The sequence below is a fragment of the Apteryx mantelli genome, chromosome 3, assembly GCF_036417845.1.
Source record: "Apteryx mantelli isolate bAptMan1 chromosome 3, bAptMan1.hap1, whole genome shotgun sequence".
Classification (NCBI taxonomy): Eukaryota; Metazoa; Chordata; class Aves; order Apterygiformes; family Apterygidae; genus Apteryx; species Apteryx mantelli.
Window position 1 is genome coordinate 114904630 of NC_089980.1, and position 24018 is coordinate 114928647.

The 24018-nt window shown below is 35.5% G+C and overlaps 1 protein-coding gene across 1 annotated transcript in view; it reads left to right on the forward strand.

The window, feature by feature from the left end:
• The window catches only part of CSMD1 (CUB and Sushi multiple domains 1), a 1279784-nt gene that overhangs the window by 929977 nt on the left and 325789 nt on the right, over positions 1-24018 (forward strand). The window contains exons 15-18 of the mRNA XM_067294827.1: positions 1244-1438; positions 5852-5990; positions 12316-12503; positions 21223-21411. Of these exons, the coding sequence (XP_067150928.1) occupies positions 1244-1438; positions 5852-5990; positions 12316-12503; positions 21223-21411 (711 nt within the window). The remainder of the gene's footprint in view (positions 1-1243; positions 1439-5851; positions 5991-12315; positions 12504-21222; positions 21412-24018) is intronic.

The window sequence follows — 24018 nt, forward strand, 5'->3', positions numbered from 1 at the left end:
AATCATGAATCAAACTCCATGAGAGTCCTGGTCACTCAGGTATTGTGCAAAAGATCTTTCCACTACACTATTCTCATTAAAATAGATGTTACCGTGGAGCTTGGCACATGCAGTATGTGCTGGAATTGTCTGTGAGCACATCTGTCTGCCACAGTGGGAAACAGAGATGGTAGATGAGGGCATCCCTAGTTTATGAGTCCTTAGTGTTCTTAGGAAAAGTGCCTGGTAATCTAAGTTCAGCCAAAATGCTAGTGCTTCTGGGCACCGTATGTATTTTTAGGGAAAAACTGCTCCACTCACATGGTTTCAATCAAATCTGTATTGAAGCAGTTAATTGATTCATTAACAGAATATGACTGACAATCAGTGCGCTATGCATTCAGGATCAATGTGAGCAATTCAACAGATAAACCACAATGCTAGAAACTTAAAAAATGTTAATAAACACCTATATATTTCTAAATGCCCTCTTATAGTTCTAATCCCCCCCGACACACACATTCACACAGTTAGTTACTGGACATGAGGGTCATAAGCACTCACCCCCTTTTTCTTGAACTGCATGCACCTCCTGAAGAGGATGGAGGTGTTCTAACTTCGTGTGCATCCATGCTGCTCTCTGCAACTCATTCATCCACACATTGGTGAGAAAGCCCTCAACAAAGTCACACACACACAGAGGTGTGGGTCCCTGTGTGTTGCACTCCATGCTGTCACTCCACTAGCTGGCTGCAGGCTGCTCTTGGTGTCTCATGGGGAGGCCGCTCTGTCCAGCAGCATCAAAATGAGCCACTTGAGTTTACTAGCCAGATGAAAACCTGATCATTAGGGTCAGCAGCACATGAAAGGAGGGCTATGGTTTTTAGCAGTGGCCTATATTTATGCTGAATTAGCTGCAATGTGAAACCACACCTCTCACTGTGTTAGAGCTAAACAGCTGAATTTTGTCTAGAGGAAATTTAAGCAAAGTGTTTCTGTGTTTTGTGTATCTAAGATACACATAACTAAAAAGCTTCAACATTTCAAGTATGTTGTTGTGACTGTGTGAATGTCATTGGATTTAATGCAGACTTTTTATTGAAGAGTTTTCTTTCAATTATCTTGTAATCTTATTCCTTATCTGAGGATATTTTCACCCTAAAATAAAAATAAAGAAGAGACAAAGTTTAGAGTTTTTGTTTTATTGTTGTTATTGTTGTTATTATGATTATTATGATTATGTTTATTATATGTTTATTATCAGCCTTTGGTCAGAATGAGTGCCATGATCCAGGCATTCCCATAAATGGGAGACGTTTTGGAGACAGATTTCTTCTGGGAAGTTCTGTTTCTTTTCATTGTGATGATGGCTTTGTGAAGACCCAAGGTTCTGAATCCATAACATGCATTATGCAAGATGGAAATGTAGTATGGAGCTCTACTGTCCCACGTTGTGAAGGTAAGGGCTCAATCTTTACTTTTCAGCTACATTTTGCATAATGAAACTATTTAAATTTAGCTTACTTTCCACGTTTTGCACATAAATAAGACTGCCTTAGCTGAAGTTATTCATTTGTCTTATTTTAACACTCTTCCAGTCAAATGAGAAGAGCAATAATAGAGACTACATAGATTGCTTTTATATTCTTGGAATAAATTAGCATTGTAAAAGTCTGGTTGCTATTCTTTTCAAGTTCTGATTGTCACCATCATTACTTTGTAGTGAGTTATAGCTTTTATAACAGTTTTGGTTGTAGCATACTGAAGAATGAATATAATTACCTACCACATAGAAAAGTGAGGTAAGTTTCTATTTAAATGTCCTTTAAAAAAAAATACTTTTAATTTCCTCAAAACAAAGATATACGTGAAGTTTTGTAACATATTAACCTGCAGTACATTTTTAGAGATATTTTTAAAGTTCATTATATTCCCCAAAATATCTAATTCAGAAATTCCAAATCTGTTTTTCTGTTCTTGTCTAGGAGAATAAACAGACTAAGATGAGCTATTTTAAGATTATTAGACTGAGGAAAAAAAAAAAGCCTGACTCCATGGTGCTTAAGAGTGAGGGTACTCCACAGGTCACAAGGCAAGAAGTATGAATAGATTTAATAAATAGCTAGTATGTTTCTATTAAAAAAAAAGTTCAGAATGTTGTGTATCTTCTGGTAAACAATAGATATATAGTCAGGCACTTACTGAAATCTTACATTTTTGCAGAAACAAATCCAAACACTGTAAGTGGTATAAATCTCACATCTACATTAATTTCAATGTCATTACCATAACTTAAGTGTCTGGATTATATTACTTTTATGATATTTGTCATTTTAGCAATTTGGAAACTCAGTTCTCATAAGTCTGTACATTTCTAAGAAAATTTAGAGATACTGAAAAAAATCTGTTAGCAGTCTGATAATATGTGGTATATGTGAAGTTAAGTATTGCACTAGCAGGAGTTCTTCTCCAGATTTGGCCATGTAATGAGTCACTCAGGGGAGCAGGTTTTTTTGCCTGGAGCAAAACCAGCCCACTCCAAACCAGAGAATAGGGAGAGATTCTTCATCAAGAGGTATTTTCTCATTTTTGAGTGCTATGCACATAACTGATACAGTATTCAGTGTAATCTTTGTCTAATTTTATTAGATTGTTTCCACAAGGACATAGACAAAGGAGCAATGATGAGTGCTTAGAGATGAAAACTGGTAGAGAAAACAAATACTGAAATGTCTGAGAAAGTACTTAAATACAGCTCAGTTATCTTTTCTCTGGGCCTTGTGGGACATTTACCTAGTTTTTAGCGAGGAAAGGATTAGAATCCTTATTAGATTTTTTCTATTGTTTCTTTCAGTTTTGAAGACTGGGGTTTGAAAAACTTCAGTTTTCAAACTACATTCACGATGTGTTCTCTTTTTGATGTGGATTCTCTTTTTTAATGATATAAAAGGAGTTTTGAGGTTTAGAGAATAATATAGACCAAGCAGGCTTGCTGGATAGTTTAGAAATAATTTAATATGTTTCTACTTGTCAGAGATTTCTGAGCAACTAGTTTTTTTCTTCTGTGTTTTGGTTCTGTATACTTAACAATCTCTATAATAAATGATATCTGAAATATAGATAGTAAGTGATACGTTATAATCTAGTGGTAATCAACAGTCTTGTGGTTGTTCGTGTTTCATTCTTCATCAACTATAAACATGTAATCTAATAACCATTCTCCTGGCTGATCATTTTTCCCTGGAGACAGATTCGTTGTGTGTTTTGTGGTTTTTTTGGGTTGTTTCTTTTTACCTTTTTAAATGTGGAAAAACTTCCCAGAGGTAAGTGAAGCGTACTAGTACAAGTCTTGAGTGAAATCAAAATAATCTGAGTTCAATATTTGTTATAAACAGTGAATCAAAGCAAGAAATATTAATTTACTGCTCAAAAATTTATGTTACTATTAATTTCCATATAGTATTACACTACTTAGAAAAACAGAAGACAAGTGACAAGATTCTGTGCACTACAGTATGGAATTTGCTGATAATGGTGCCACCAACTACTTGAGCATAATACATAATGCTAAGATAATAATGATGCTAAGAAAAATTTACATGACCTTAAAAGTCTTTCTGTTTTAGACTGTTCCATAGCTTTTGATAGAATATAACACCCCAAAGTCCTGTGCTGTGCTTCTGTATTTCTCAAAAATTCTTCAGTTCGATATGCTGTTGTCTAACCCCATACCAAGAAATCAGTTCATCTAGGTTTGTCCTGAAAACAAACTTATTGTGACCCTTCTCTGATTGTACTCTGAAAAATCTTCCCTCTCTAGACTTGTAACTTTCTAAGCCCTGTGGCAATACTTTTTGCCCTTTTATAAAAGAGGATCAGGTTACGGAACTTATAAGCAAACTGGACATAAACAAGTCCATGACACCTGATGGGATGCAGCCATGAATGCTGAGGGTGCTGGCTGATGTCTTTGTGAAGCAACTCTCATTCATCTTGGAAAGGTCATGGAATCAGGAGAGGTTCCTGGAAGAAAGCAAAGGTCACTCCTGTCTTTGAGGAGGGCAAGAAGGAGGATTCAGGGAACAACAGGACTCAATCCTTGATCCTTGGGAAAACAATGGCACAAATCCTCCTGGAAAACATTCCCAAACACATGAAGTTTCCAAACACATGAAGAACACAGAAGTGATTTGGAGCAGTCAGCATGGATTTATGAAGGGGAAATCATACCTGACCAACCTGATAGCCTTTGGTGACATGACTGGCTTGATGGATGAGGGGAGAGCAGTGGATGTTGTTTATCTTGATTTTAGTAAGGTGTTTGACACTATCTCCCATAAGAGCCTCATTGACAACTCTCCCCCCTGCCAATAAAACTCCCTTAATAAAGTACAGGCTAGATAAGCAGACAGGAATTGAAAACTGGTTGAACCTCCAGGTTCAGAGGGTTGTACTCAGTGGCGTAAGTCTACCTGGAGGCCAGTCGCTAGTCATGTCCCCAAGGGTTCAATACTGGGGCCAATACTATTTAACCTTTTTATTAATGACATGGATGACGGGACAGACTGCACCCTCAGCAAGTTTGCATACAAAACTGGAAGGAGTGGCTGATACACCAGATGTTTGTGGTGCTGTTCAAAAGGATCTTGACAGGCTGGAGAAAGGGGGAGACAGGAACCTTATGAATTTCAACAAAAGGAAATACCAAGTCCTGCCCCTGGGGAGGAATAACCCCCCACACTGGTACAGGCTGGGGGCTGCTGGGTGGAGAGCAGCCTTGCAGGAAAGGCTCTGGAGGGCCTGGTGGACAACATGAGCCAGCAGTGTGCCCTGTCGGCAAAGAAGGGCGACAGCTTCCTGGGTTGCATTAGGAAGAGTATTGCTAGCAAGTCAAGAGGTGATCTTTTCCCTCTACTCAGCAGTGTTGAGGCCACATTAGGAGTGCTGTGTCCAGTTCCGGTCTCTTCAGTTCAAGAGAGATGCGGACATACTGAAGTGAGTTCAGCAAAGCACCACAAAGATGATCAAGGGCCTGGAGCATCTGTCATGCAAGGAGAGGCTGAGACAGCTGGGATTGTTTAGCCTGGAGAATATGTGTATAAGTACCTGATGGGAGAACATTAAGAAGATGGAGCCAGACTCTTCTCAGTGGTGCCCAGTGACAGGACAGGGGGCAATGGGCACAAACTGAAATACAGAAATTCCATTTAGGAAAAAACTTTTTTGCTGTAAGGATGGTCAAACATTGGAACAGATTGCCCAGAGAGGTTATGGAGAGATATTCAGAACCTGAGTGGACTCAGTCCAGGGCAACCTGCTCTAGCTGACCGTGCTTTGAGCAGGGGCTTGGACTAGATGTTGGGTTTGGAAGGGTTTGACCCTTCCAACTTCAGCTATTGTAAAATTCTGTGATTCTATGGGATATCTGCAAGTTCCACTGATTTGAATCATTACTCAATAAGGTGTTAATGGTATAATAAAATCAAAACAGTGAACTGTATAAATTACTTGGAACAAATTTCTCTGCTGTTTCCACATAAATGTGGAATCTTGAGAAAACAAAAAGATGATGCTATGTTGATATTAATGAAGTAAGCTGCCATTCAACAGAAGGCACGCTGGCAGAATCAAGTCCCATGCTATATATATTAAGATATGTACAGAGTAATAAACTATGACAAGACATGATGCAGTAATTATGAGGCTGAGCGAAACAAAAGATTCATAACATAACAGAATGTAGAAATATTTTTGTCATATATTCTACTTCTTTTTTTTGCTTTTCAATTTGATTGCTTTAAGTTCTTGTCATATCTTTTATTGTATTAGAAATACTGTATGTGAGACAAGTATACATGCTTTTGCCTTCCAGCACCGTGTGGTGGACATCTGACATCGTCGAGTGGTGTTATCTTGCCACCAGGATGGCCAGGATATTATAAGGATTCACTAAATTGTGAATGGGTGATCGAAGCAAGACCAGGACATTCCATTAAGATCACATTTGACAGGTGAGAATCATAAAGTCAAACAACAGGTTAGGTCTGAGCACATGCATTTATTTTAATACTGAAGAAGAAAAATATTCTTTAAGAACCCAGACCAGAAAAAAATGGTTGCCATATGGTGCCATGCTACTCCTGTCCTTCCAATACTATTCCACAAGGAAAAAAATTAAAGTTAAAACTGTATTTACATTGTCTTTATTTACGGTTAAAAGGCATGCATTAAATGTCAACATACTAGTACATCAGTAGGGATATCTTGTGGACTTTTGATTACTTTTAATATTCAGGTACGACTGTATATTGTCCCTGATGATGATCAGGTCTTATTATCATGTAGTATAATTTTTCTAGGGAAAAAAGAAATTGCGTAAAAAGTTCTGAGCATTGCATGTTGGATACATAATTTTTTTCCCATTCAGAATTTTTTCTAACACTTGAGCATAATGCATCATGCATTAATTCAGTGTCTAATAGCATTCTGTATGTTAGCACAGTGGATATTAGTGTTTTGTTTATTTGGATACTGCAGGTTTTGCCTTGTGTACTGACAGAGGTTAAAAAAAAAAGAAAAAGATGTGCAGACATCAGAGTATTGTTAGCAGCAGAGATTGAAACTTCTTTTTAAAATATTATCTAAATAATCATCCCAATTTATCTTGCAAAAAAAGTTATTCCAGTGTGGACCTAAACTGGACCTGGAACACACTCAGATTATGTTTCTGTCTAGTGTGCAACTTTCTTTCAGAAGAATAATCTATATGTGAAGGGGAATCATTTTCATCTTATTCTTGCTCTTGTATGGAGCCAGGACCGTGCAGTTAGGGACCAGGAATGCAAACTGCAACATGTTTCACCTCTTTATAGTTTGAAGTCATCAAGACCTCACCAGTCGTTTTGTCTAACCATACAAGAATCTATCAAAGTTGTGAAATTTTTATCAAAGAAAGAAAAAATGCTTAAAAAAAGAAAACTCCATGTGACATAATGGTGCAAAGGGATGAGAGAGGGATCACAGCTAGGCTTCAGATGTGTACTGTTGGCTTTCTTGTATTCTGCCATCAGCCAAAGGGAGGCAATAGTCTGTGTCTAGTTTCACCTTCACAGTGTGGAGCAAAATGATTCAGTATCACAAACCTCATGTTTGAGAGCAGAGCTTGAAAGGGAGGCAAATGAATGGAGAGAAGAACAGAAGAATGTAAAAGTGACTGTACAGGGTCAAAGCATAATTGTGCAATTGTTCTTTTAAAGCTATCTTGATACCTGTGCACTACAGGGACCAAATACGATGCTACTTTTAAAAGTCTCTCATGGAGATCTTAAGGAATTGCATGTGGGATGCCCGCTTTGAAAACTATAACAAAGAGTAGCACTGGTGGAAATATGGATGACTATGTTACACTGAGAAAGTGTTGACATGGTATTTGAAAAAGAAATCCTATATCGAAACCTATTGGAATTCTTTGATGATGTTAGAAGGCATAGAGATACATTTGATATAGTTTACTTGGGTTTTCAAAATCCACATTTTGTGATGGCTCCTCCCAACCTATCTTGCTTTTAAAAAGCTAAGCATCGTTTTAATACAGGGAAGGACCTTATATGAATAAAAACTTTATCAACAGAGGGTAAAAGTCCCACAGTGAAATTTGAGGTGTTCTACAGGGTTATGTGCTGTGCTCCACACTGCTCAGCATGTTCAGAAATGATCTTAAAAAGGAGAGAACTGGGCTGATAATACCAACTTATGCAGGGTATTAAAAACAAGGGATGACTGAAGAATTTCTGAAGAATTTTATGGGATTGAATGCCGGGGCATTAAAATTGCATGTAGATCAAGTAAATGCAAAGTGAACCATACAAGAAAAAGAATCCCATCTTCATATATAAAATGAAGGGCTTTGACCTTACAGTGGCCACCGAACTGTTAAAGTTCTGGTCACCTTTTGTCAAGAAATATGAATGAAAACTTCTAACATATTCATAGGTTTGTGAACATGATTAGGGGAATGAAAAGTACTTTAGGGGAAAAAATTAATGTAGCTTGTCTGTTTAGTTTATCATACCCCTTTTTCAGTCCTGTTTTGCTTTCTTATTATAAATGCATTAAAGTTAGGAGGGAACAGATAGAATAACAAACACCAGAGGAAGGAAGGAACTATTTATACAATTCTTTCATAAAATTATCATATTGCCTCTTACAGCTACTAAGGTTGTTTGCTTTCATTGCATTTGGCAGGAAATTCCAGAATTTAAGCCATTGATGACTTTTTTTTTCCTCCTTTGAAGCCTTAATGTATTCATTCTAAGCTTACGCTTATTTGCTAGCTTTGCCCTTTTTGTTTAAAATTAATCATCAGAGATCTGAGGTTCTCGAATGTCCGTATGTAGTGAACTGTAGTGAAAGCAAACAGCCATATTAGTTCTAAGATGAAGCATTTTAATTGTATAAAAGAAAAGGGGTTGCCTGTAATTACACATTTTTTGACTCTGTGACCTTATTAGTGTGACCACTATATTTCTGGGTATATTAATGGGGAAGATAGGATCCTGTGCCTTATGATCCAGTTTAATCACTGCATTTACTGAACTTTAAATAGACGGATACACACACATACTCATTTCACAGAATGAAATCAAACAATAGTGTTAGTTTTACCCTGGTACAGACAAGAGAAGTGTGAGCCAGTATGATTTTGAAAGTAGAGCAGACAGTCAATTAATCTGCTTCAGCTTTATACCAGCATTATTAAAGGAAGGCTTTGGTCTGCTTTCCCTAAATGTTTCAGTTACAAATCAATATTACTGTTAAGCATGCTGTTTTTGGCAAGTAGAGAAGGAGCCTTTCCTTGTTTCCTTCGGTGCCTTATGCCAGTGTTTTTGGGTTAAAAAATTTTATAGCTTTACTAAATGGCATAATACATTTCTTTAAAAGTCTTATGCTTTGGGAATATAGTGATAGTATAATAATATCTCGTTACCCAATAAAGTTCTTCTTTTCTATTGCTAACATGTAAGCTTTGCTACCCAGAGCAAAAGTTGGATAGTAAACCTTTTTATTACTTACAAGAACCAAACTCTCCTGACTGATATTACATTAGCAAATTATAAATCAGTAAGCAAAATCAGTATCTAATAAAAAAAGAAAATCAATTAATTGATTTTGTTAATTAATTGACAAGCATAATATTTTGTCAAGTATTTTGTCTAGCTTCAGGAAAACAGAAGCCTTTTATACTTTGCTATATGTCTTGCCATCCGCAGGTAGTTATCAGAATGAAATTGCGCACCATGAGTGTGATCTTCAGAATGTAAATGAGCTCACCTTTTAGCTCGTGAGCCTTTATGTTGCTAGAAAAATGTGCCTTACTAGAGTACCTTCAAAACTTCCAGAAATAGCAGCAAATGACTGAAAAATGCTATGAACTTTTTCTATTGAAACATTCTGTATTTCAGTTCATGACTTATAGTGCAAGGGCAATGAATGAATAAAGTCTAATTGATTCAAGTCATAAGAGAATGGACTAGAAGGGTAACTGCTGAAGGGATGAATTTTTTTACATTGAATATTGATGAAAACTCTCTAGATAGTAGATAAAAGCAAGCCTTTATTTGAAACCTAACAACATTAAAAAAATTGTATAACATAGTATTATTAAAGTCTTTTAAAAATTCTCTGAACACTTGGAGAAAGTCATACCATTTACCAACATAAGTATTCTAATAAACATTAAAATAGAAAGTTAAGTGATGCTTAATTAATTACTTCAAGTAAAGGGTGGGGAACTTCTGATATTAAATTATCTTAGTGTATCATTTCAGTGATATGCAAGGATTATCAAACAAACACACAAGAAAAAAAGCAGGGGGAAAAAGAAAACTTAACTAGAAATAAGTTGATAGGTTTGAGATGAACAAGAACCTAGCTGGAAATAAAGATCAATGTAATGGGTAGCAATTGATGCAGGAGTGATGTTAAGATTTCTCTCTCTTTACAAGTTTCTTCAATCCACTGTTATCTCATTGCCCTGCTAAGAAAACTGCAATTGCTGGTTGAGAGCAATTTGTTCCTAATTAGTTTCTTTCACAAACACAACTGTTAAAATAGTTAAAATATTGAAATACTGATCTTGAGTCCATTCTGTAGGAACATAAAAAAGTGTTAAAACCAGCCTACCTATATGCAGCTGGTTTCCTTATTGTGCTGCTGGTGAATCACTGTGTAACCTTTGAAGTTATGGAAAGGCACTGAAGAAATATTAGAACTCGAGTGATGCCCTCTGTGACCATCTATTTTGGTAAATTAAACAGTACCAGGGGGCACTCCCAGACCCAGGAACTCAAGTGTTGACAGACTGTTGGAAAAGTCTCTAACCTACTTTTGGCACCTGCCAACTAACACTTTCTCAAACAATTATCAAGCATGAATCAGGAGTTAGTATGGGCAAACAGCTATTCACCACAGGCAATTTAAATAATATTTCCCTGTTTGAGAGACTAATGGATCTATTTAATAGCATAGCTTCAGTGTCAAAGGCTGGTCCTGAGCATGTTTAAATTATTAGTACATATGTAGCCTCTGTATTTCATCATCAGAATGGATAGGTAGGAGTGAAAGCAATCATCTGGATTTTAGCTAGCATACCCAAACAGACTACATAGCTTGGTTGAAAGCACCATGAATGTGGAAAGTTTTCTGTGTGAACAGCAAAGGGAAACATGAAGATAAGGGCCTAAGTCAGAGCTTCCAAGAAATGATTCATTCTGGTAGGTAAGCGGACAAAGAAACACTTCTATAATTCTGAGTGTGTTTCTGTTTTCAGGGACTCACGAGAGATTAAAAAAACTATGGAGACTGCTGAGCTAAGTGTTAAATCTTGTCTTTCTGTTACTGATACTGCTGCATATGTGAGGATGATTTTATGTGACTAATGCTGCTTGTTCCGTAAAATATAACGGCCTGTCTGGGGAACTGTGTTAATTCTGTCATCAATACCTACAAAATATAAAGTTTGTTTACACTTTGAAGGAATGCCCTTTAGATTTCCCCTTTCTCAAATGTTTAATAATTTGCAGTTGTCTTTAATAACAAGAACATAGTTTCTTTTCCCCACTAAACGTGTCCCATATTGACAAGACAGCTGAAGGACATTCACTTTGAAAAAATGTTACATTTCACAGACACAGTTTTTTTACTCTCAGAAGTTGAACTAATCAACCCTATGAGAAAAGAACAGAAAATCTCAGAGCATATTTTTCATACTTGCTCTGGAAGATTAAAATCTTATGAAAATAAGGGTATTGTGTGTGCAGGCAAATAAGTTCAGATCAGCATGGATGTCTGTGTTACAGCAGAAAATTTGCTGACAGGAAAATTGATGTGCAAGCTTTAGATCCTGCAGTTCACAAGAATATCTGATATAATCACAAACTGTCTTGAAAAAAATTTGATGTGAAAAATATCAGTCAAAGTTTCATCTACAGAAAACAGATGTGAGGTGTTTGATTTAAGAGTAACTAGCAGTGGATGACTGCACACGCAGGCATCCTTTATGAAATGGAGAAATGTAATGTGGTTCAGTGATTGACACAGAGACATGGACTCTGCTGTTGACTGTGAAGTTATTTGTTCTTATAAATCAACTATCTCCTCAGTCACTTCCTTCTTTTCCATTCTTGTCTATATTATATGTTTCTTCAGCATGTTTAGAGAAGCTAATGGGATTCTGCTTATCATCATTGTATACAAATTTCAAAATGATGATGATCTCAGTTTAGCATTTTTGCATGATTTTACTTCATAGGACAAAATTAATTATTTAATAATAAAGTAGTGAACTTTTTTAGAAAAAATCTTTGAATAAAAAAAGAATGGTTGAGTGTGTGAAACAGCTTTTGTCAAACATCAAATATAAAATTATTGAAATGAAATAATGAAATATTATGGGTAAAGATATTCCTAGGATGTCCAACTACTATTTAACTTGAGAGTGAGACACTTCTAGGGTCTTCCTAATGCATTTTCCTTTGAGACAATTTACCGTTTTCTACCCAGATGCCCCCTGAATGTTTCTGAAATCCAGTCATATCATTGATCTGAAGTATATTACACCCCTTATAAATTTTAAATGTCACTAGACAAAACAAAACAAGCAAAAAGACACAGAGAACCTTCCTTAGTTGTTGTTCTAAGTAATACTCTGATGGTCTGTGCAAATTCTGATCTTTACATATATGATGTTCTTGATCAATTGCACATGGATTGGATTTCTAGTTAAAAAAAATAGCGCCATTCCTCTGCTTACTCTCTAACTTATGTATTCTTTTTCAGATTTCAGACTGAAGTTAATTATGATACATTGGAGGTCAGAGATGGGCCAGCTAACTCATCACCATTAATTGGAGAATACCATGGAACACAAGCACCCCAGTTCCTTATCAGTACTGGCAATTACATGTATCTGCTGTTCACTACAGACAACAGTCGTTCCAGTGTTGGCTTCCTAATTCATTATGAGAGTAAGTCTGATATTTCTTTAATAGATTTTTATTTAGTTTTGGAAATAACATTCAATTTGAAAATGAGAAAACAAGTAAACTGCAGTAATTATATTTGTCTAAGAATAAATTGGGTTTACCTATACTATACTAACAGATTACCCTAAAAATATTGATTAATTCTGGGAATTTTTTCTTCATGAGTTCTTCAATATTATTCTGACTGCTTATAGACCAGGTGTTTAGCCAAATGGAGAATAATTTCAGAAACTGGCCTTTAGGGGTAAGGATATGTTGGTTTCTCTCCTTCCCTCTTTTTTTTGTGGTTATAATACACTATTGCAGAACATAATAATATCTCCCTGTGAACTCCAGCATCACTATAATGGCATATTTTTTCTTTTAAGATTTAGATATATAAAATTGCGTATATAAAATTGACTAAACTCACATTGGTCTTTATATGATTCACTTAAATACTGGATAGACTGAGTGTATACTGAGGTTCTACTCAGCAAGTAGTATTATTTTCATCAATTGTTCTGATCTTGTCTGGAAACTAACCTGTTTTCAGTAAATTTAATTTCACATTGCATCTGGAATGAATGCCCAAAATTATATTTCATAGCTATGACAAAACTTGGAGATTTTTCTGAATATTTCTAGCTTTGAATGAGGCAATGACTGAGCGGGTAGGAATATTGCAAACTGCGAGGCAGCTAGAACATGTAAAGACATAGGTAGGTTTCTGTATAAGTTATGTGCAGATGCTGTTCAATTTCCCATATTGTATTTGATCTCAACGGTTGCTGTTACGTTTTGTAAGATATTTCTTAATGAACTGTGTTATATTTTAAATGTCAGGCATATGTCTTCTGTTAAAAATGAAAACAATTAGTAATATCTTTCCTACTTGTTATTAAAAAGGAAGGTCTAAATATGAAATGATTTAGAATCATATTCTTATATTCTCTTTTTATCTTTGTTGAAAATTGTAATCTTGCACACACATGACACTAGGTTTTCAGCGCTATTTCTCAAGGTAGCCAGATAAAAATGGCAGAGTGAAATATGATTAGTGCACTTTCAACCTTGAAATTCAGTTAGATCTTTAACAAGTAAAAATGACAAAAGGCTAATAAATGAACTTTATTTTCTTTTACATATAATTTCCACGTATAGAATGAAGACATATTTATTATACTTATTTATATAAAAAGCTAATATATTTCCAGTTTTAAAAGTCATAACAAAAATTATAATTTTATTTCACAGGCTTTTTCCTGTGCAGACTGACTCCCTGAATAAAGTGTCTTTTTCTTTCTGTAGAAGTGATATTTAAAATGAATTCTGTTATTTTTTGCTAAGAAATGAGTAAGAAAATGAAATGAAATTTAAAAATAAGCAACTCATTTTCAGTTCTCAATTTTAGGAGTGAGTTTGTTTAATTTTTCATGAATTTTATTTTCTGTTAAATAATTATCTGGCAATTAAATTTCAATAGCTATTAACAAAAAGCTTAACATCCTTTCTTCATTTTCAACAGTAGCTGCTGTTTCTTTTATGCTTTTTTGTCATGGTGAGTGACATTCAGCTAGCAGATTACGACATTTAAATTTAAGTATCTATGTAGAACTTTCTAGAGGCACACATCTAAGCTCCCATTTTGGGTAATGGAGATCCAGTCAATCAGTAGAGTCTAGGGAACAATTCAGTTTATCCTGAAGTAGAATCCAGGGTCTGCATTCAGTTGCCTAAGCATGGAGGGGTTAGTGTTATTTTAAGTACCGTGAGGTGTTCCACCTGGTTGCCAAGTGCTGCTCTAGAGAATTGTGGGTCTTGTGCAAGTCTTTTGCCGTGTCTACCAGCCCCATGCAGACATCTTGGCTATGATAGGATGGCACTAGCCAATGGCATAGAAACCTATGTTTAGATAGCTAAATTTCTTTCCTACTGACTTTGCCAGATGAGTTGCTCCATAGTTTCCCCTGTCTATATTAATCAGATCTCAACTGACTATGAAAGGAACTTAAACACCAAACATGGCTGTAGACGCATTAGTGTAAGCGTCTTAAACTGAAATTGAATCTTGCACTGTAGTCCACGCTGTAGAACAAAGTGTGATATAAGCAGAGACCTGTCACCAACATGAATGGGTATGTCCAAGTGCACAGAGTAAGCTGTGCAGAAGCAGCTTGCTAACCACTTCATACCTATGTCAGTGCTTTTACTCCACAAGGCTTGCTAAACTCAGTTACAGCAGCAGTGCTTGCCCATGTTGGTTTATTTTGATAATAGGTCTCACAGAGCAAAAACTGTCTACACATTGTGTTGAGTTGTACATACTCATGCAAGTGGAATTTATCCCAGAGCCGCTCTAATGATGTTAGTCACCATCGGGAGCTCCTGAAGCATTCCTGTAGCAGGTATCAGACTCCTATCCTTCCTAGATCCTGTCTCTTTTACTAACAGATGTGTGCGTGTTGGGGAAAAGCTAGTTATAATAACCGGTAAGAGGGCAGTACTAAGCAGATGAAGGCAGTAGCTTCAAAGAACAAAACCAAGTGGAAAGACCCGGTGGAGGTACTGCATAGTCTGCCAGAAAGAGGAGAGAGGCCAGAATTATCTTTTGATGGCCCTAATAGTCATTACTATAAAAGTTGCTTCTCTTAAAGATATCACAGCATCTTTGTATGTTTTACATTTCTTCCACTTGTAGCAAAAAAGACAGGCAATCATAAGTTTAAAAAAAGTTTTTCATTATTATCTCTGGAAATTTAAATAACTATTCTGTTTGGAAGTGTCCTAAAAATCTTCCAGCAATAGTCATGAATATGAAGATAAATTAAATCACTGAACTGTGAAACAGAGGGATCTTAATCCTGCTTATAGGAGAAATCTCAGCATAACATATACTGAGTTGCTACTGACATGGCAGTAATATTCTATTAAGCTAAAACAAATATATGATAAAACTTTAATAAAAATGTGACCCTTCAGCAGTACTTCAGATTTGAAGGTAGCTTGTTAATTCCCTTCCTGCAATGTCTGTAATTCAGCTTTCTGATGACCTTTTTAATATAGCTAATGCAAGGCAGTGTAGATCAACTATTATGCATCTAAGCAAAAAAAAAATCTATATATATAAATATAAAAATATAAAAATAAATATAAAAATGAATAAATAAATAAATAAATAAATAAATATTTTAAGTGAAGCTACCGGTAAAAAATAAAGTATTTTCAAGAATACTTCATCTGTATGCTTTTGACCACTATGCCTCATCCCTAACGTATATGTCCTTTATCTCTCAACTTCCCTGGAAATCTGTAATCTTTTGTTTTTTGCAGTTCCTCATATTGTGAGGTGGATTCTTCAATCTTAGCCCTTTTTTTAGACCCCAAAAAGATGGAAATAATGTAGAATCACCTTTCCTTAAGATATTTCTGAGATTTATCTTTCCTTGGAACAAGAAAAAAGATCAATTTTAAAGACAAATGAGCAATTATTTCTTAAATCCAGATGCTTTATTTAAAAGTCCATGGTTATTCATAGGTTATCATTCCCTTCTGAAATAGAGTTTATCTGAAACATAGAACAGAGATAATATTTTGGTTATGCTTGGAGACAGTAACCATCCCATATTATCATGTACCTCAATATATATTTGATAAGGATTATATTCCCTTAAATAATAAGGGGAAATTGCTCTATAGTCAACGATAGTTCAGAAAGGCTATTCACAGTTTATGTAGGAAAAAAACCCCAAAAGATAAACAAATTTTGATATTAGTGCGTGTAACTGTGGCTGATCCTTGTAAAACCTTTAATTTTAGGTCATTTAAAAAATCTAGCAAAATTAATGTTGTGGCTTTCTTATAAATGAAGTATTCCTGAGAATATAAAATATAAAGCTAATCTTTTATTCACAGTTTACAAAATTGTGTTTGATTGGTTAGATTTGCTTTTGAAAAAGAACTTCTAGGTGCACAAATGTGCAATCTTCCTGGGCTTGACAAAGTGTCAAGGTCATTCAGAAAGCTCAGAATCAGTTTTAGCAATCATGGCATAGAAACAAAATTCTTCCTTATACTTTTTTATTTGAAGAAAAAATAATATTTGTGGATAGTCTGAATATGAAGAAATGATTCATTAAATTTTCTATGGCATGACACACTCAACTGAAGAAGTTACTGGAATGTGGGGGAAGAACTTTTTGTTTCGACAGTTGATTTTACTCTGACTAGTAAGGAGAACCAACTGAGAGCCTGAATAAGAAAGGCAATTTTTATGAAAGTATTCATGAAATAATAGAGTTGAAGATTTTTAAGAAAAGAATGACTGAGGGCAGCACAATTATGATAATGTCAATGGTTTTCAGAAGTCTAAAGTTCACCAGACTCGGGGAGCTGGTAGGTAGACATCCTTAGGAAGGAATTCTGAAAGGCATTAATAAAAGAGGTAGTATTAAGGCCCAGTAGCAAACTGTAACTTTTGGAGAGAAAGAAAAAGTATTATGCACCACTATAGCTATTTAAAAATGCTTTTTAATAATATGGAAATCAAAAGATAATCATGTAAATGCTTGATACAGGCACACATTGTTATAGATGTCCATCAAAGAATAACACAGATAAAATTGTTAGGATAAAATTCGAAAAACTAAAGCATATAATTAGTTACAACTAGTAAGAGACAGAAAAGGCAATAATAAAAATGTCTGTTAATACATAAAGAGTAAGAGAAGAAGAAAATAAAAGTTATTACTTAATAAAATGCAAGTAAATGTCAACTGACACAGGGAAGGCTAAATGTTCTGTTGCTGTTTTGAAACATAAACTGAAAAGGTTAATTGTGAACATATACTTAACACAATTAAATGAAAATTAACAAGGTAAGAATACAGCATATGGAAAGAGGAGATTAGACAATGTTTAGATAATTAAATATATTTTATTCATCAGGTACTGAAGAAATTCACTGTTCTCTGCCCCACTGAGAATTATATTTGGAAACTCAAAGCTGTAGGGAAGTTCCAGATGATTGCAGAAAGGCATACAACTTTCAAAAAAAAGGAAAAAAAAAGAAAAGATGAGGAACAACAGGATTAAGGCTATTGGTTTTATCTTGTCTCTTGTAAAGATACTATTTTCAAGCTGATAAATAAGGTGATAAGGAACAAATGATTTGTGTTTGATAAGAACAGATCATGTCAAACCAATCTAATTTTTATCTTGCCAGGATAACCAGTCTTGTAGATGTGGGAAGGAAAAGGGAAGGAAAAAACTCTATATTGACTTTTGTAAGGTTTTTGGTAGTCTAACAGAGGAACTAAAAAAATTTGATTTAGATGAAATTATTCCAAAAATTTTGAAAACTCTTGTGCAAAAACCATCCATCTATCCATAGTTTATTGTCTAACTTCAAATTTGTAGGTATCCTACAGTGGTCTGGGCTGAATCCAATACTATCTGATATTTTTATTAACAGTTTTGATGGTTGTATAACTAATACACTTAGAAATGCTGAGGATGATTCCAACCTGCAATCACTGCAAGTACTACAGAGGGTAGGGTTAGCATTCAAAACAAGCTGGATGAACTGAAGAAATGGTCTGACATTAAAAATTTGAAGTTCTGTAAAAAAGCATGCTAAGCATAAAGGGGAAGGAGAAATGATATTCACAAATGTAAAATAGAAATACAGTAGAAAAGGATATGGTGTTTACATAGAGCATAAATAATACAGAGAAAAATGTAATAGTGGTGTAAAAAGTCAAATCTACTGACTGCTCTAGTGAATCACCAAAAAGAAAAAGAAAAAAAAATACAGCAAAGGCAAATTTTATTAAGAGGACTGTTTTATATAAGACTCAGGAAATAATTATTCCACTTCAGTTGGTAACCCTAGAGGTAATATTGTGTGCACTTTGGGACTCTGTTGAAAAAATCAGGAGGATGCGAACACGGAAAATACGACACATACGGAGCCATTGAAAGATCTGTTTTTGTTTAGTCTTTAAAAGGGATGTCTTGGCAGGCGGGAAGGGAAACATGATAACACTCTTAGGAGTCTAATAGGTAAGAATTGCAGCTGGTACTGGAGTTGAGCCCAGAGCTCTGTTAAAAAGCCTGTGCTGCCTATTAACTAAGAGCAGGATGTAAGTGATGTGTTAGTACTGCACCTCTAAGTGACTGCTTTACCACATGTTAACAAAATTAGTATGTGCCAGAGTAGTCTCCTATATGTGGCAGATGCTCTGTTAGTTGAAAATACTTTCAAGACATTCTTCAGACAAAGAGTTTTTCAGCTGTTGTGTGGAGGAAGAGTGAAAGAACATCTTGAAACAGCATAAGCCTAATCTTCCCTTTCCTCTTCTACCCTCCTCTTTGACTGCCTTCACTCTTTTCCACTTCTCTCCCTTCCTTCCTGTTATTAGTCATCCTTGCTACCCCCCTGCCTTTAAAACACCACTATTACAAGTTTCTCTCACAGCATATTTCAAATCGGTTGACTGTATCACAGTTTTTAGTGCTGTAACAACACTTTGTTTTAGTGTCAGTTTTGCACAAATGCAGTCACTTATCACTGCACAACAACTGCTGGAAGAACACTAAGACTAGGAGTATATTTGCAGCCTTGCACTTCCATGAGGCTAGTTCACCCTTGGTAGATTACAGGGAAATACTTCTTACCATTTGAGCTGGTCCAGTGGGCTGGAGGTGCTTGCGCCTTGACTCCATTCTTGCAGTCATTCATACAGTTTAACTTTTAGCACAACCCCATGTGTGGTTTTGACCCATGCTGACTGACACACTCGCATACAGTACCTGGGCATAGTTCTAGGGATAGCTTCAGCAGGAGATCGTTCTCAACAGGCAGCATGGACAAGTCCGTATGGTTTTGAGGTGGACAAGATTTTAGCTGTATGATTGCTGAGTCACACATTGGACTTGGTGCCAGAGAATGGGGACTCTCCTGATTTAATTGTGTGACTTCTGGTTCTGTGTTCTTGGAACCATTTATGAGAGCAAGCACCTATTCTATTTCTCCAGAAAACTACTCATTTTTTGAAGCAAAAATAATTTGCCACTATTCCCCTTGTTAGATTAAGCCTACCTAGATGTCAGGATACATTGGCTCAAGTCTTTTATTAGGAAATACTCATCTCTCACCTTTCAAGAAATTGTTTTTGCCATCTGTGTCATCAGTGTTCTGGATAAAACTATGCTGATGACAAGGAACAGCACTCCAGCTTCCAGCTGAAATGCTTGCCTTGTCCAGAAAATTTTTGGAATTCACTGAGTGACACAGCGACTGCCCGATAGCTAGCGTAGATGAGTAACATAGTGGTTACGGCCCTCAGCCAGGTTTTGGTTCCTGTTCCTCTTACCAGACTTGTTTTCTTCAGTCATTTTATGCAATGATTGTATCATATGAGCATTCTTTAAAATTTACTCTTAACAATCTTACGTTTTAATACTCTGTTTTTCTCATAATTTTGACTCTTTGATCCATGAAAGGGAAAGTATAGGTGTGTAATATGTATGAGTATATAGAATATTAAACTGTGTAGCTGTTACATGCCCCACGCATTATAGCAACAAATTACTTTTCCCTCTTTAGAAAATCGAATGAGTGATTAGATTAGTGATTAAATTAGTTTCTAAAAGTCACTTCTAAATATTTGCAAAATATGCATTTGTGACTGCAAGGTGGGAAAGAGAGGGTCGGATACCAGGGTAGAGAGACAGGTTTTCCTCTGACCATGCTCAGCTTCTTGTAGAAGAAGGAACAGTATCCCCATCCTCTGAAGAGGTTCCACTGAACTCGGTCACTGTCTTTTCCAGGAACACGATATAGTAACAGAAAATAAATGAAAGAAATGCCTTTCATCACAGTGGAGAGATTTTATTTGTTTCTCTTGTGTGTATCCATTATGACTCATACATGATGAAATTCCACTATGACCTGCTATCATTAAACAAAATGGATAGTGCTCACTTAATGAGCTTGTATTTTGGGGTTTGTATTTTTTGTTGTTGTTATTCAACATATAGCTCCAGGTTTATTTACCACACACTATTCAATCTCTGCTATAAGACATAATTATTAAAGACTATTTCTGTCAGATAAGTTATACAACAGCTATGTAAGCTATGTCCATTTTCCGTCTATTTTTGATGTATAGCATTGTATCTGTAGGATTTAACAAGTGGTTTCTGAGTTCATCGATTGTATGTTTTTGTCATTGTGCTTTTTTACTAAGTCAAATAAACGTTACTATCACAGAGACAAGTTGAATCCTCCCAGAGTATCAGAAATGTGATAGATGAAATGTAATAACTGAATGTGATTTATATACTAGCAAAAGAAAATACTGTGTATTAATACTCTGAACCTTAATAACTTCCTATAGTTGTAGATGTTCAGTGCTTATTTTGTCCTTTTCTTTCATTGGTTAATAAAAATACTTTAAATCTTCAATCTTTTCCTACTTTATTTAGGCTTTTCTGTTCTATGAGATTGAATATTGAAAAACTATGCGCCGAGTCAGTGACAACAAGCTAAGCGAAGTGCTTTATATCTTACATCAGAGCTTGGGCAATATTAACAAGTATATTTTGGGGGATATTTCTTCTGTCTCACTTATTCATTTTGTATTTTGTTTGGAATTTGTCTATTTACTGTCTAAAAAGGAAAAGAAGGAACTAAACAAATTAAATCCGTGTATTTCAGGTGTTACTCTGGAATCAGATTCTTGCCTTGACCCAGGGATTCCAGTGAATGGCCATCGCCATGGTAACAACTTTAATATCCGCTCTACAGTAACTTTTAGCTGTGATCCAGGATATACACTGAGCGATGAAGAACCACTCATATGTGAAAGAAACCATCAGTGGAATCATGCATTACCCAGCTGTGATGGTAAGTGTCAAGTTCTTCAGATAGCAGCTTTAAAGTCCAAGAAAGTTAATCTTCTGTCTTCAGGAACTAATTAAGCTTATCATTGCTACTACCTCCCTTCCGTTACACCAAGGTCCATACTTTTCCAAAATGGTTTTGCTGTTAGTAAAAGCTATGCTTCACATTTCTCTGTCAGCTTTCAGTCAAGTACTGTAATGTTCAGTGAAATTTACAGGTACCTATTCACTAACAGAAAAATTAGAATTCTCTGAGGGTGCTGCTCTTCCACTATGAATGAAAATGGTGCCATTCAACTAATATTTTAAAACCAAACTAATAAACATATCTTAAGTTTTAAACTTTGAATGCTGAACACCAAAATGATTACTTGAAACTTAAAATACTTGACACCAAAACAGTTCATGGTCTATCTATATAGTTAATTTTCTTGGCATATTTCTAATTTGAAATTGATTGTTTTGAAATTCTGTATTTTTAAATTAAAAGAGAAAGAAAAAAACCTTCAGTATTTATTAACTATTAATAATTATATGAGGTCTAGTTAAAATACACTTCAGATGTCTCCTTTCCACATGCTTACGTGACCAAAGCAAAGCTGTGCTCAGGAATTGCAGTAAAATGCCTTTGTTCGTTTCTACTCCATATATGAGTGTTCTAACTCAGCTGAGAATTCTTATCGTAAATGACTGTGTTAGAACTAATTTTAAACAATTTTCAAGTATGGTTTTAGCAAGAATTAGTCACCTGCTTGATCTTTAAGCTATATACCAGAATCTTGAGATGATGAAAAGCTGCAAGCCATATATACTTGGCTTGAATGAAGTGAAAAGAGAGGACACCCTGAAAGTAGTATAGAGGTGGAATATCACTGGTATTATGCAACTGTTCCACAACTATTCCTTGGCAGCTTCTTGTCTTTGACAACCCTGCTGGCCCATTTTCTCATGCACCTGTGAATTTGGATTACCTTACAGACAACATGGTACTAAGAGCTGTGATGCCTCAGTGAATTTCTGGGAAACATTATTTTAGAACAATTCAGAGCTCCCCTAAAGCATAAGATAGTATCTCTGTCTCAACACTAATAAAGAAGCTGTGACATTTCTGCTTTTCTTATGATGGTAAGAATCTAATGCTGTGTTGGTTTTTTTTTTCTGCTGAGTCTTCCTTAGAGTGAGAGGAGGAGTGGATACTTGCACCAGTTCTTAGCAGTGGCTGATCCTTACCCTGACGGATCACAGTTTTCTGTCAGTGGAGGAGCAGAACTGGTGCATTTCATATGGCCCCTTCCATTTAAATTGCAGTTCAGTGCCTTGCCAGATACGGGAGGAGGAGTGAACTTTGTAATTTTATAATTCTGCGGTTCAGCAGTTACAGAAAAAGCAGGAGGAACTAAAGTTGAAAAAAGATAAAATTACTTTGAGCTCTATTTTTATGTGCTTCTAAAGTCTCCAGTGTTAGCTGACTATGATAGTCCAGAGGTGTTGTAATTGGAAAACATGTATGCATGTGTTTGTTCCTTTTGTCATTGTAGGAAGGCATGTTTGCCTCTACAGGTGAGAAGAGCTGGGTTTATCTTGATTACTGATAGAAAGAAATTACATGGGAAGGCTTAGAGCTTGTTTCAGGGGATGTGCCATATAAAGCTATTTAGAGCTTTCACGAGAAGTTGCAATCAAGCTAATGTATAAGCAGTTCATACATGCTGATTTTTTCAAATGTTGAACTATACTAGCAAATACTTTTGTACTCTTTTTATCACTGATTTTTTTAAAGTTCTTTTCCTATAAAGTACAGAATCAACTTGATTTTTTCATGAAATGCCTGTATAGTTGCTACAAAATACCTCTAACAGAAACTACAGAAAATACGATCCAAATATAACGAAGTATTTCAATTGGAATAGCCCAGTGTCCTCGAAAAATCTCCGTAAGCAGCTTTCTGTAAACTTCTTTCCAGAACTTCCTATTTTCTCCCTCCTATTTGCTAAATGATTATCTTTTAAACCCTGTTTACCCTGGTCAGCTTTCTTCCTTGTTAAGATATAACTGTGTTCTGTGGCAGTGATGAAAGATCAATGTTGAAAGCTAAGACCCAAGCCCAAATCAGCAAAGGCTCTGCTTTAGTAAATTACTTATATTAGTGAATTTCTAATTCCTTTTTTCAGGTCCGAGGTTTCCATTGATTACAGGGGAATGTCAAAGGCCAAAATTAGAGTTAGGTTCAACAAAGTATTTCAGTTTGTAACTCTGATTTAAACTATTTTGTTAAATCAGGGCACTTACTCTCATTCAGGCTTCCAATTTTCACTACGGGCTTCTGACCCTATGCACAAAACATATAAGCTACCAAAATATTATCATATAACTCAAAGCTGTTAATCACCACAAAGAAAACTAATCTACTATCCAAACGCACTCACCTTTTAAGCATGACAACTTGTTCCTCCTTTGGAAGGACAGAGGAAAAAATGTTTTAAATTGCATTTTGCAATAAATTTTAGACTGCATGTGCTTAGCCCAGTTGATGAACTTTGAAACAGATATCACAAATCTTCTGTAAAATGTAATTTTAAAATAAACAAAGCTTTTTTAACACTCCTCCATT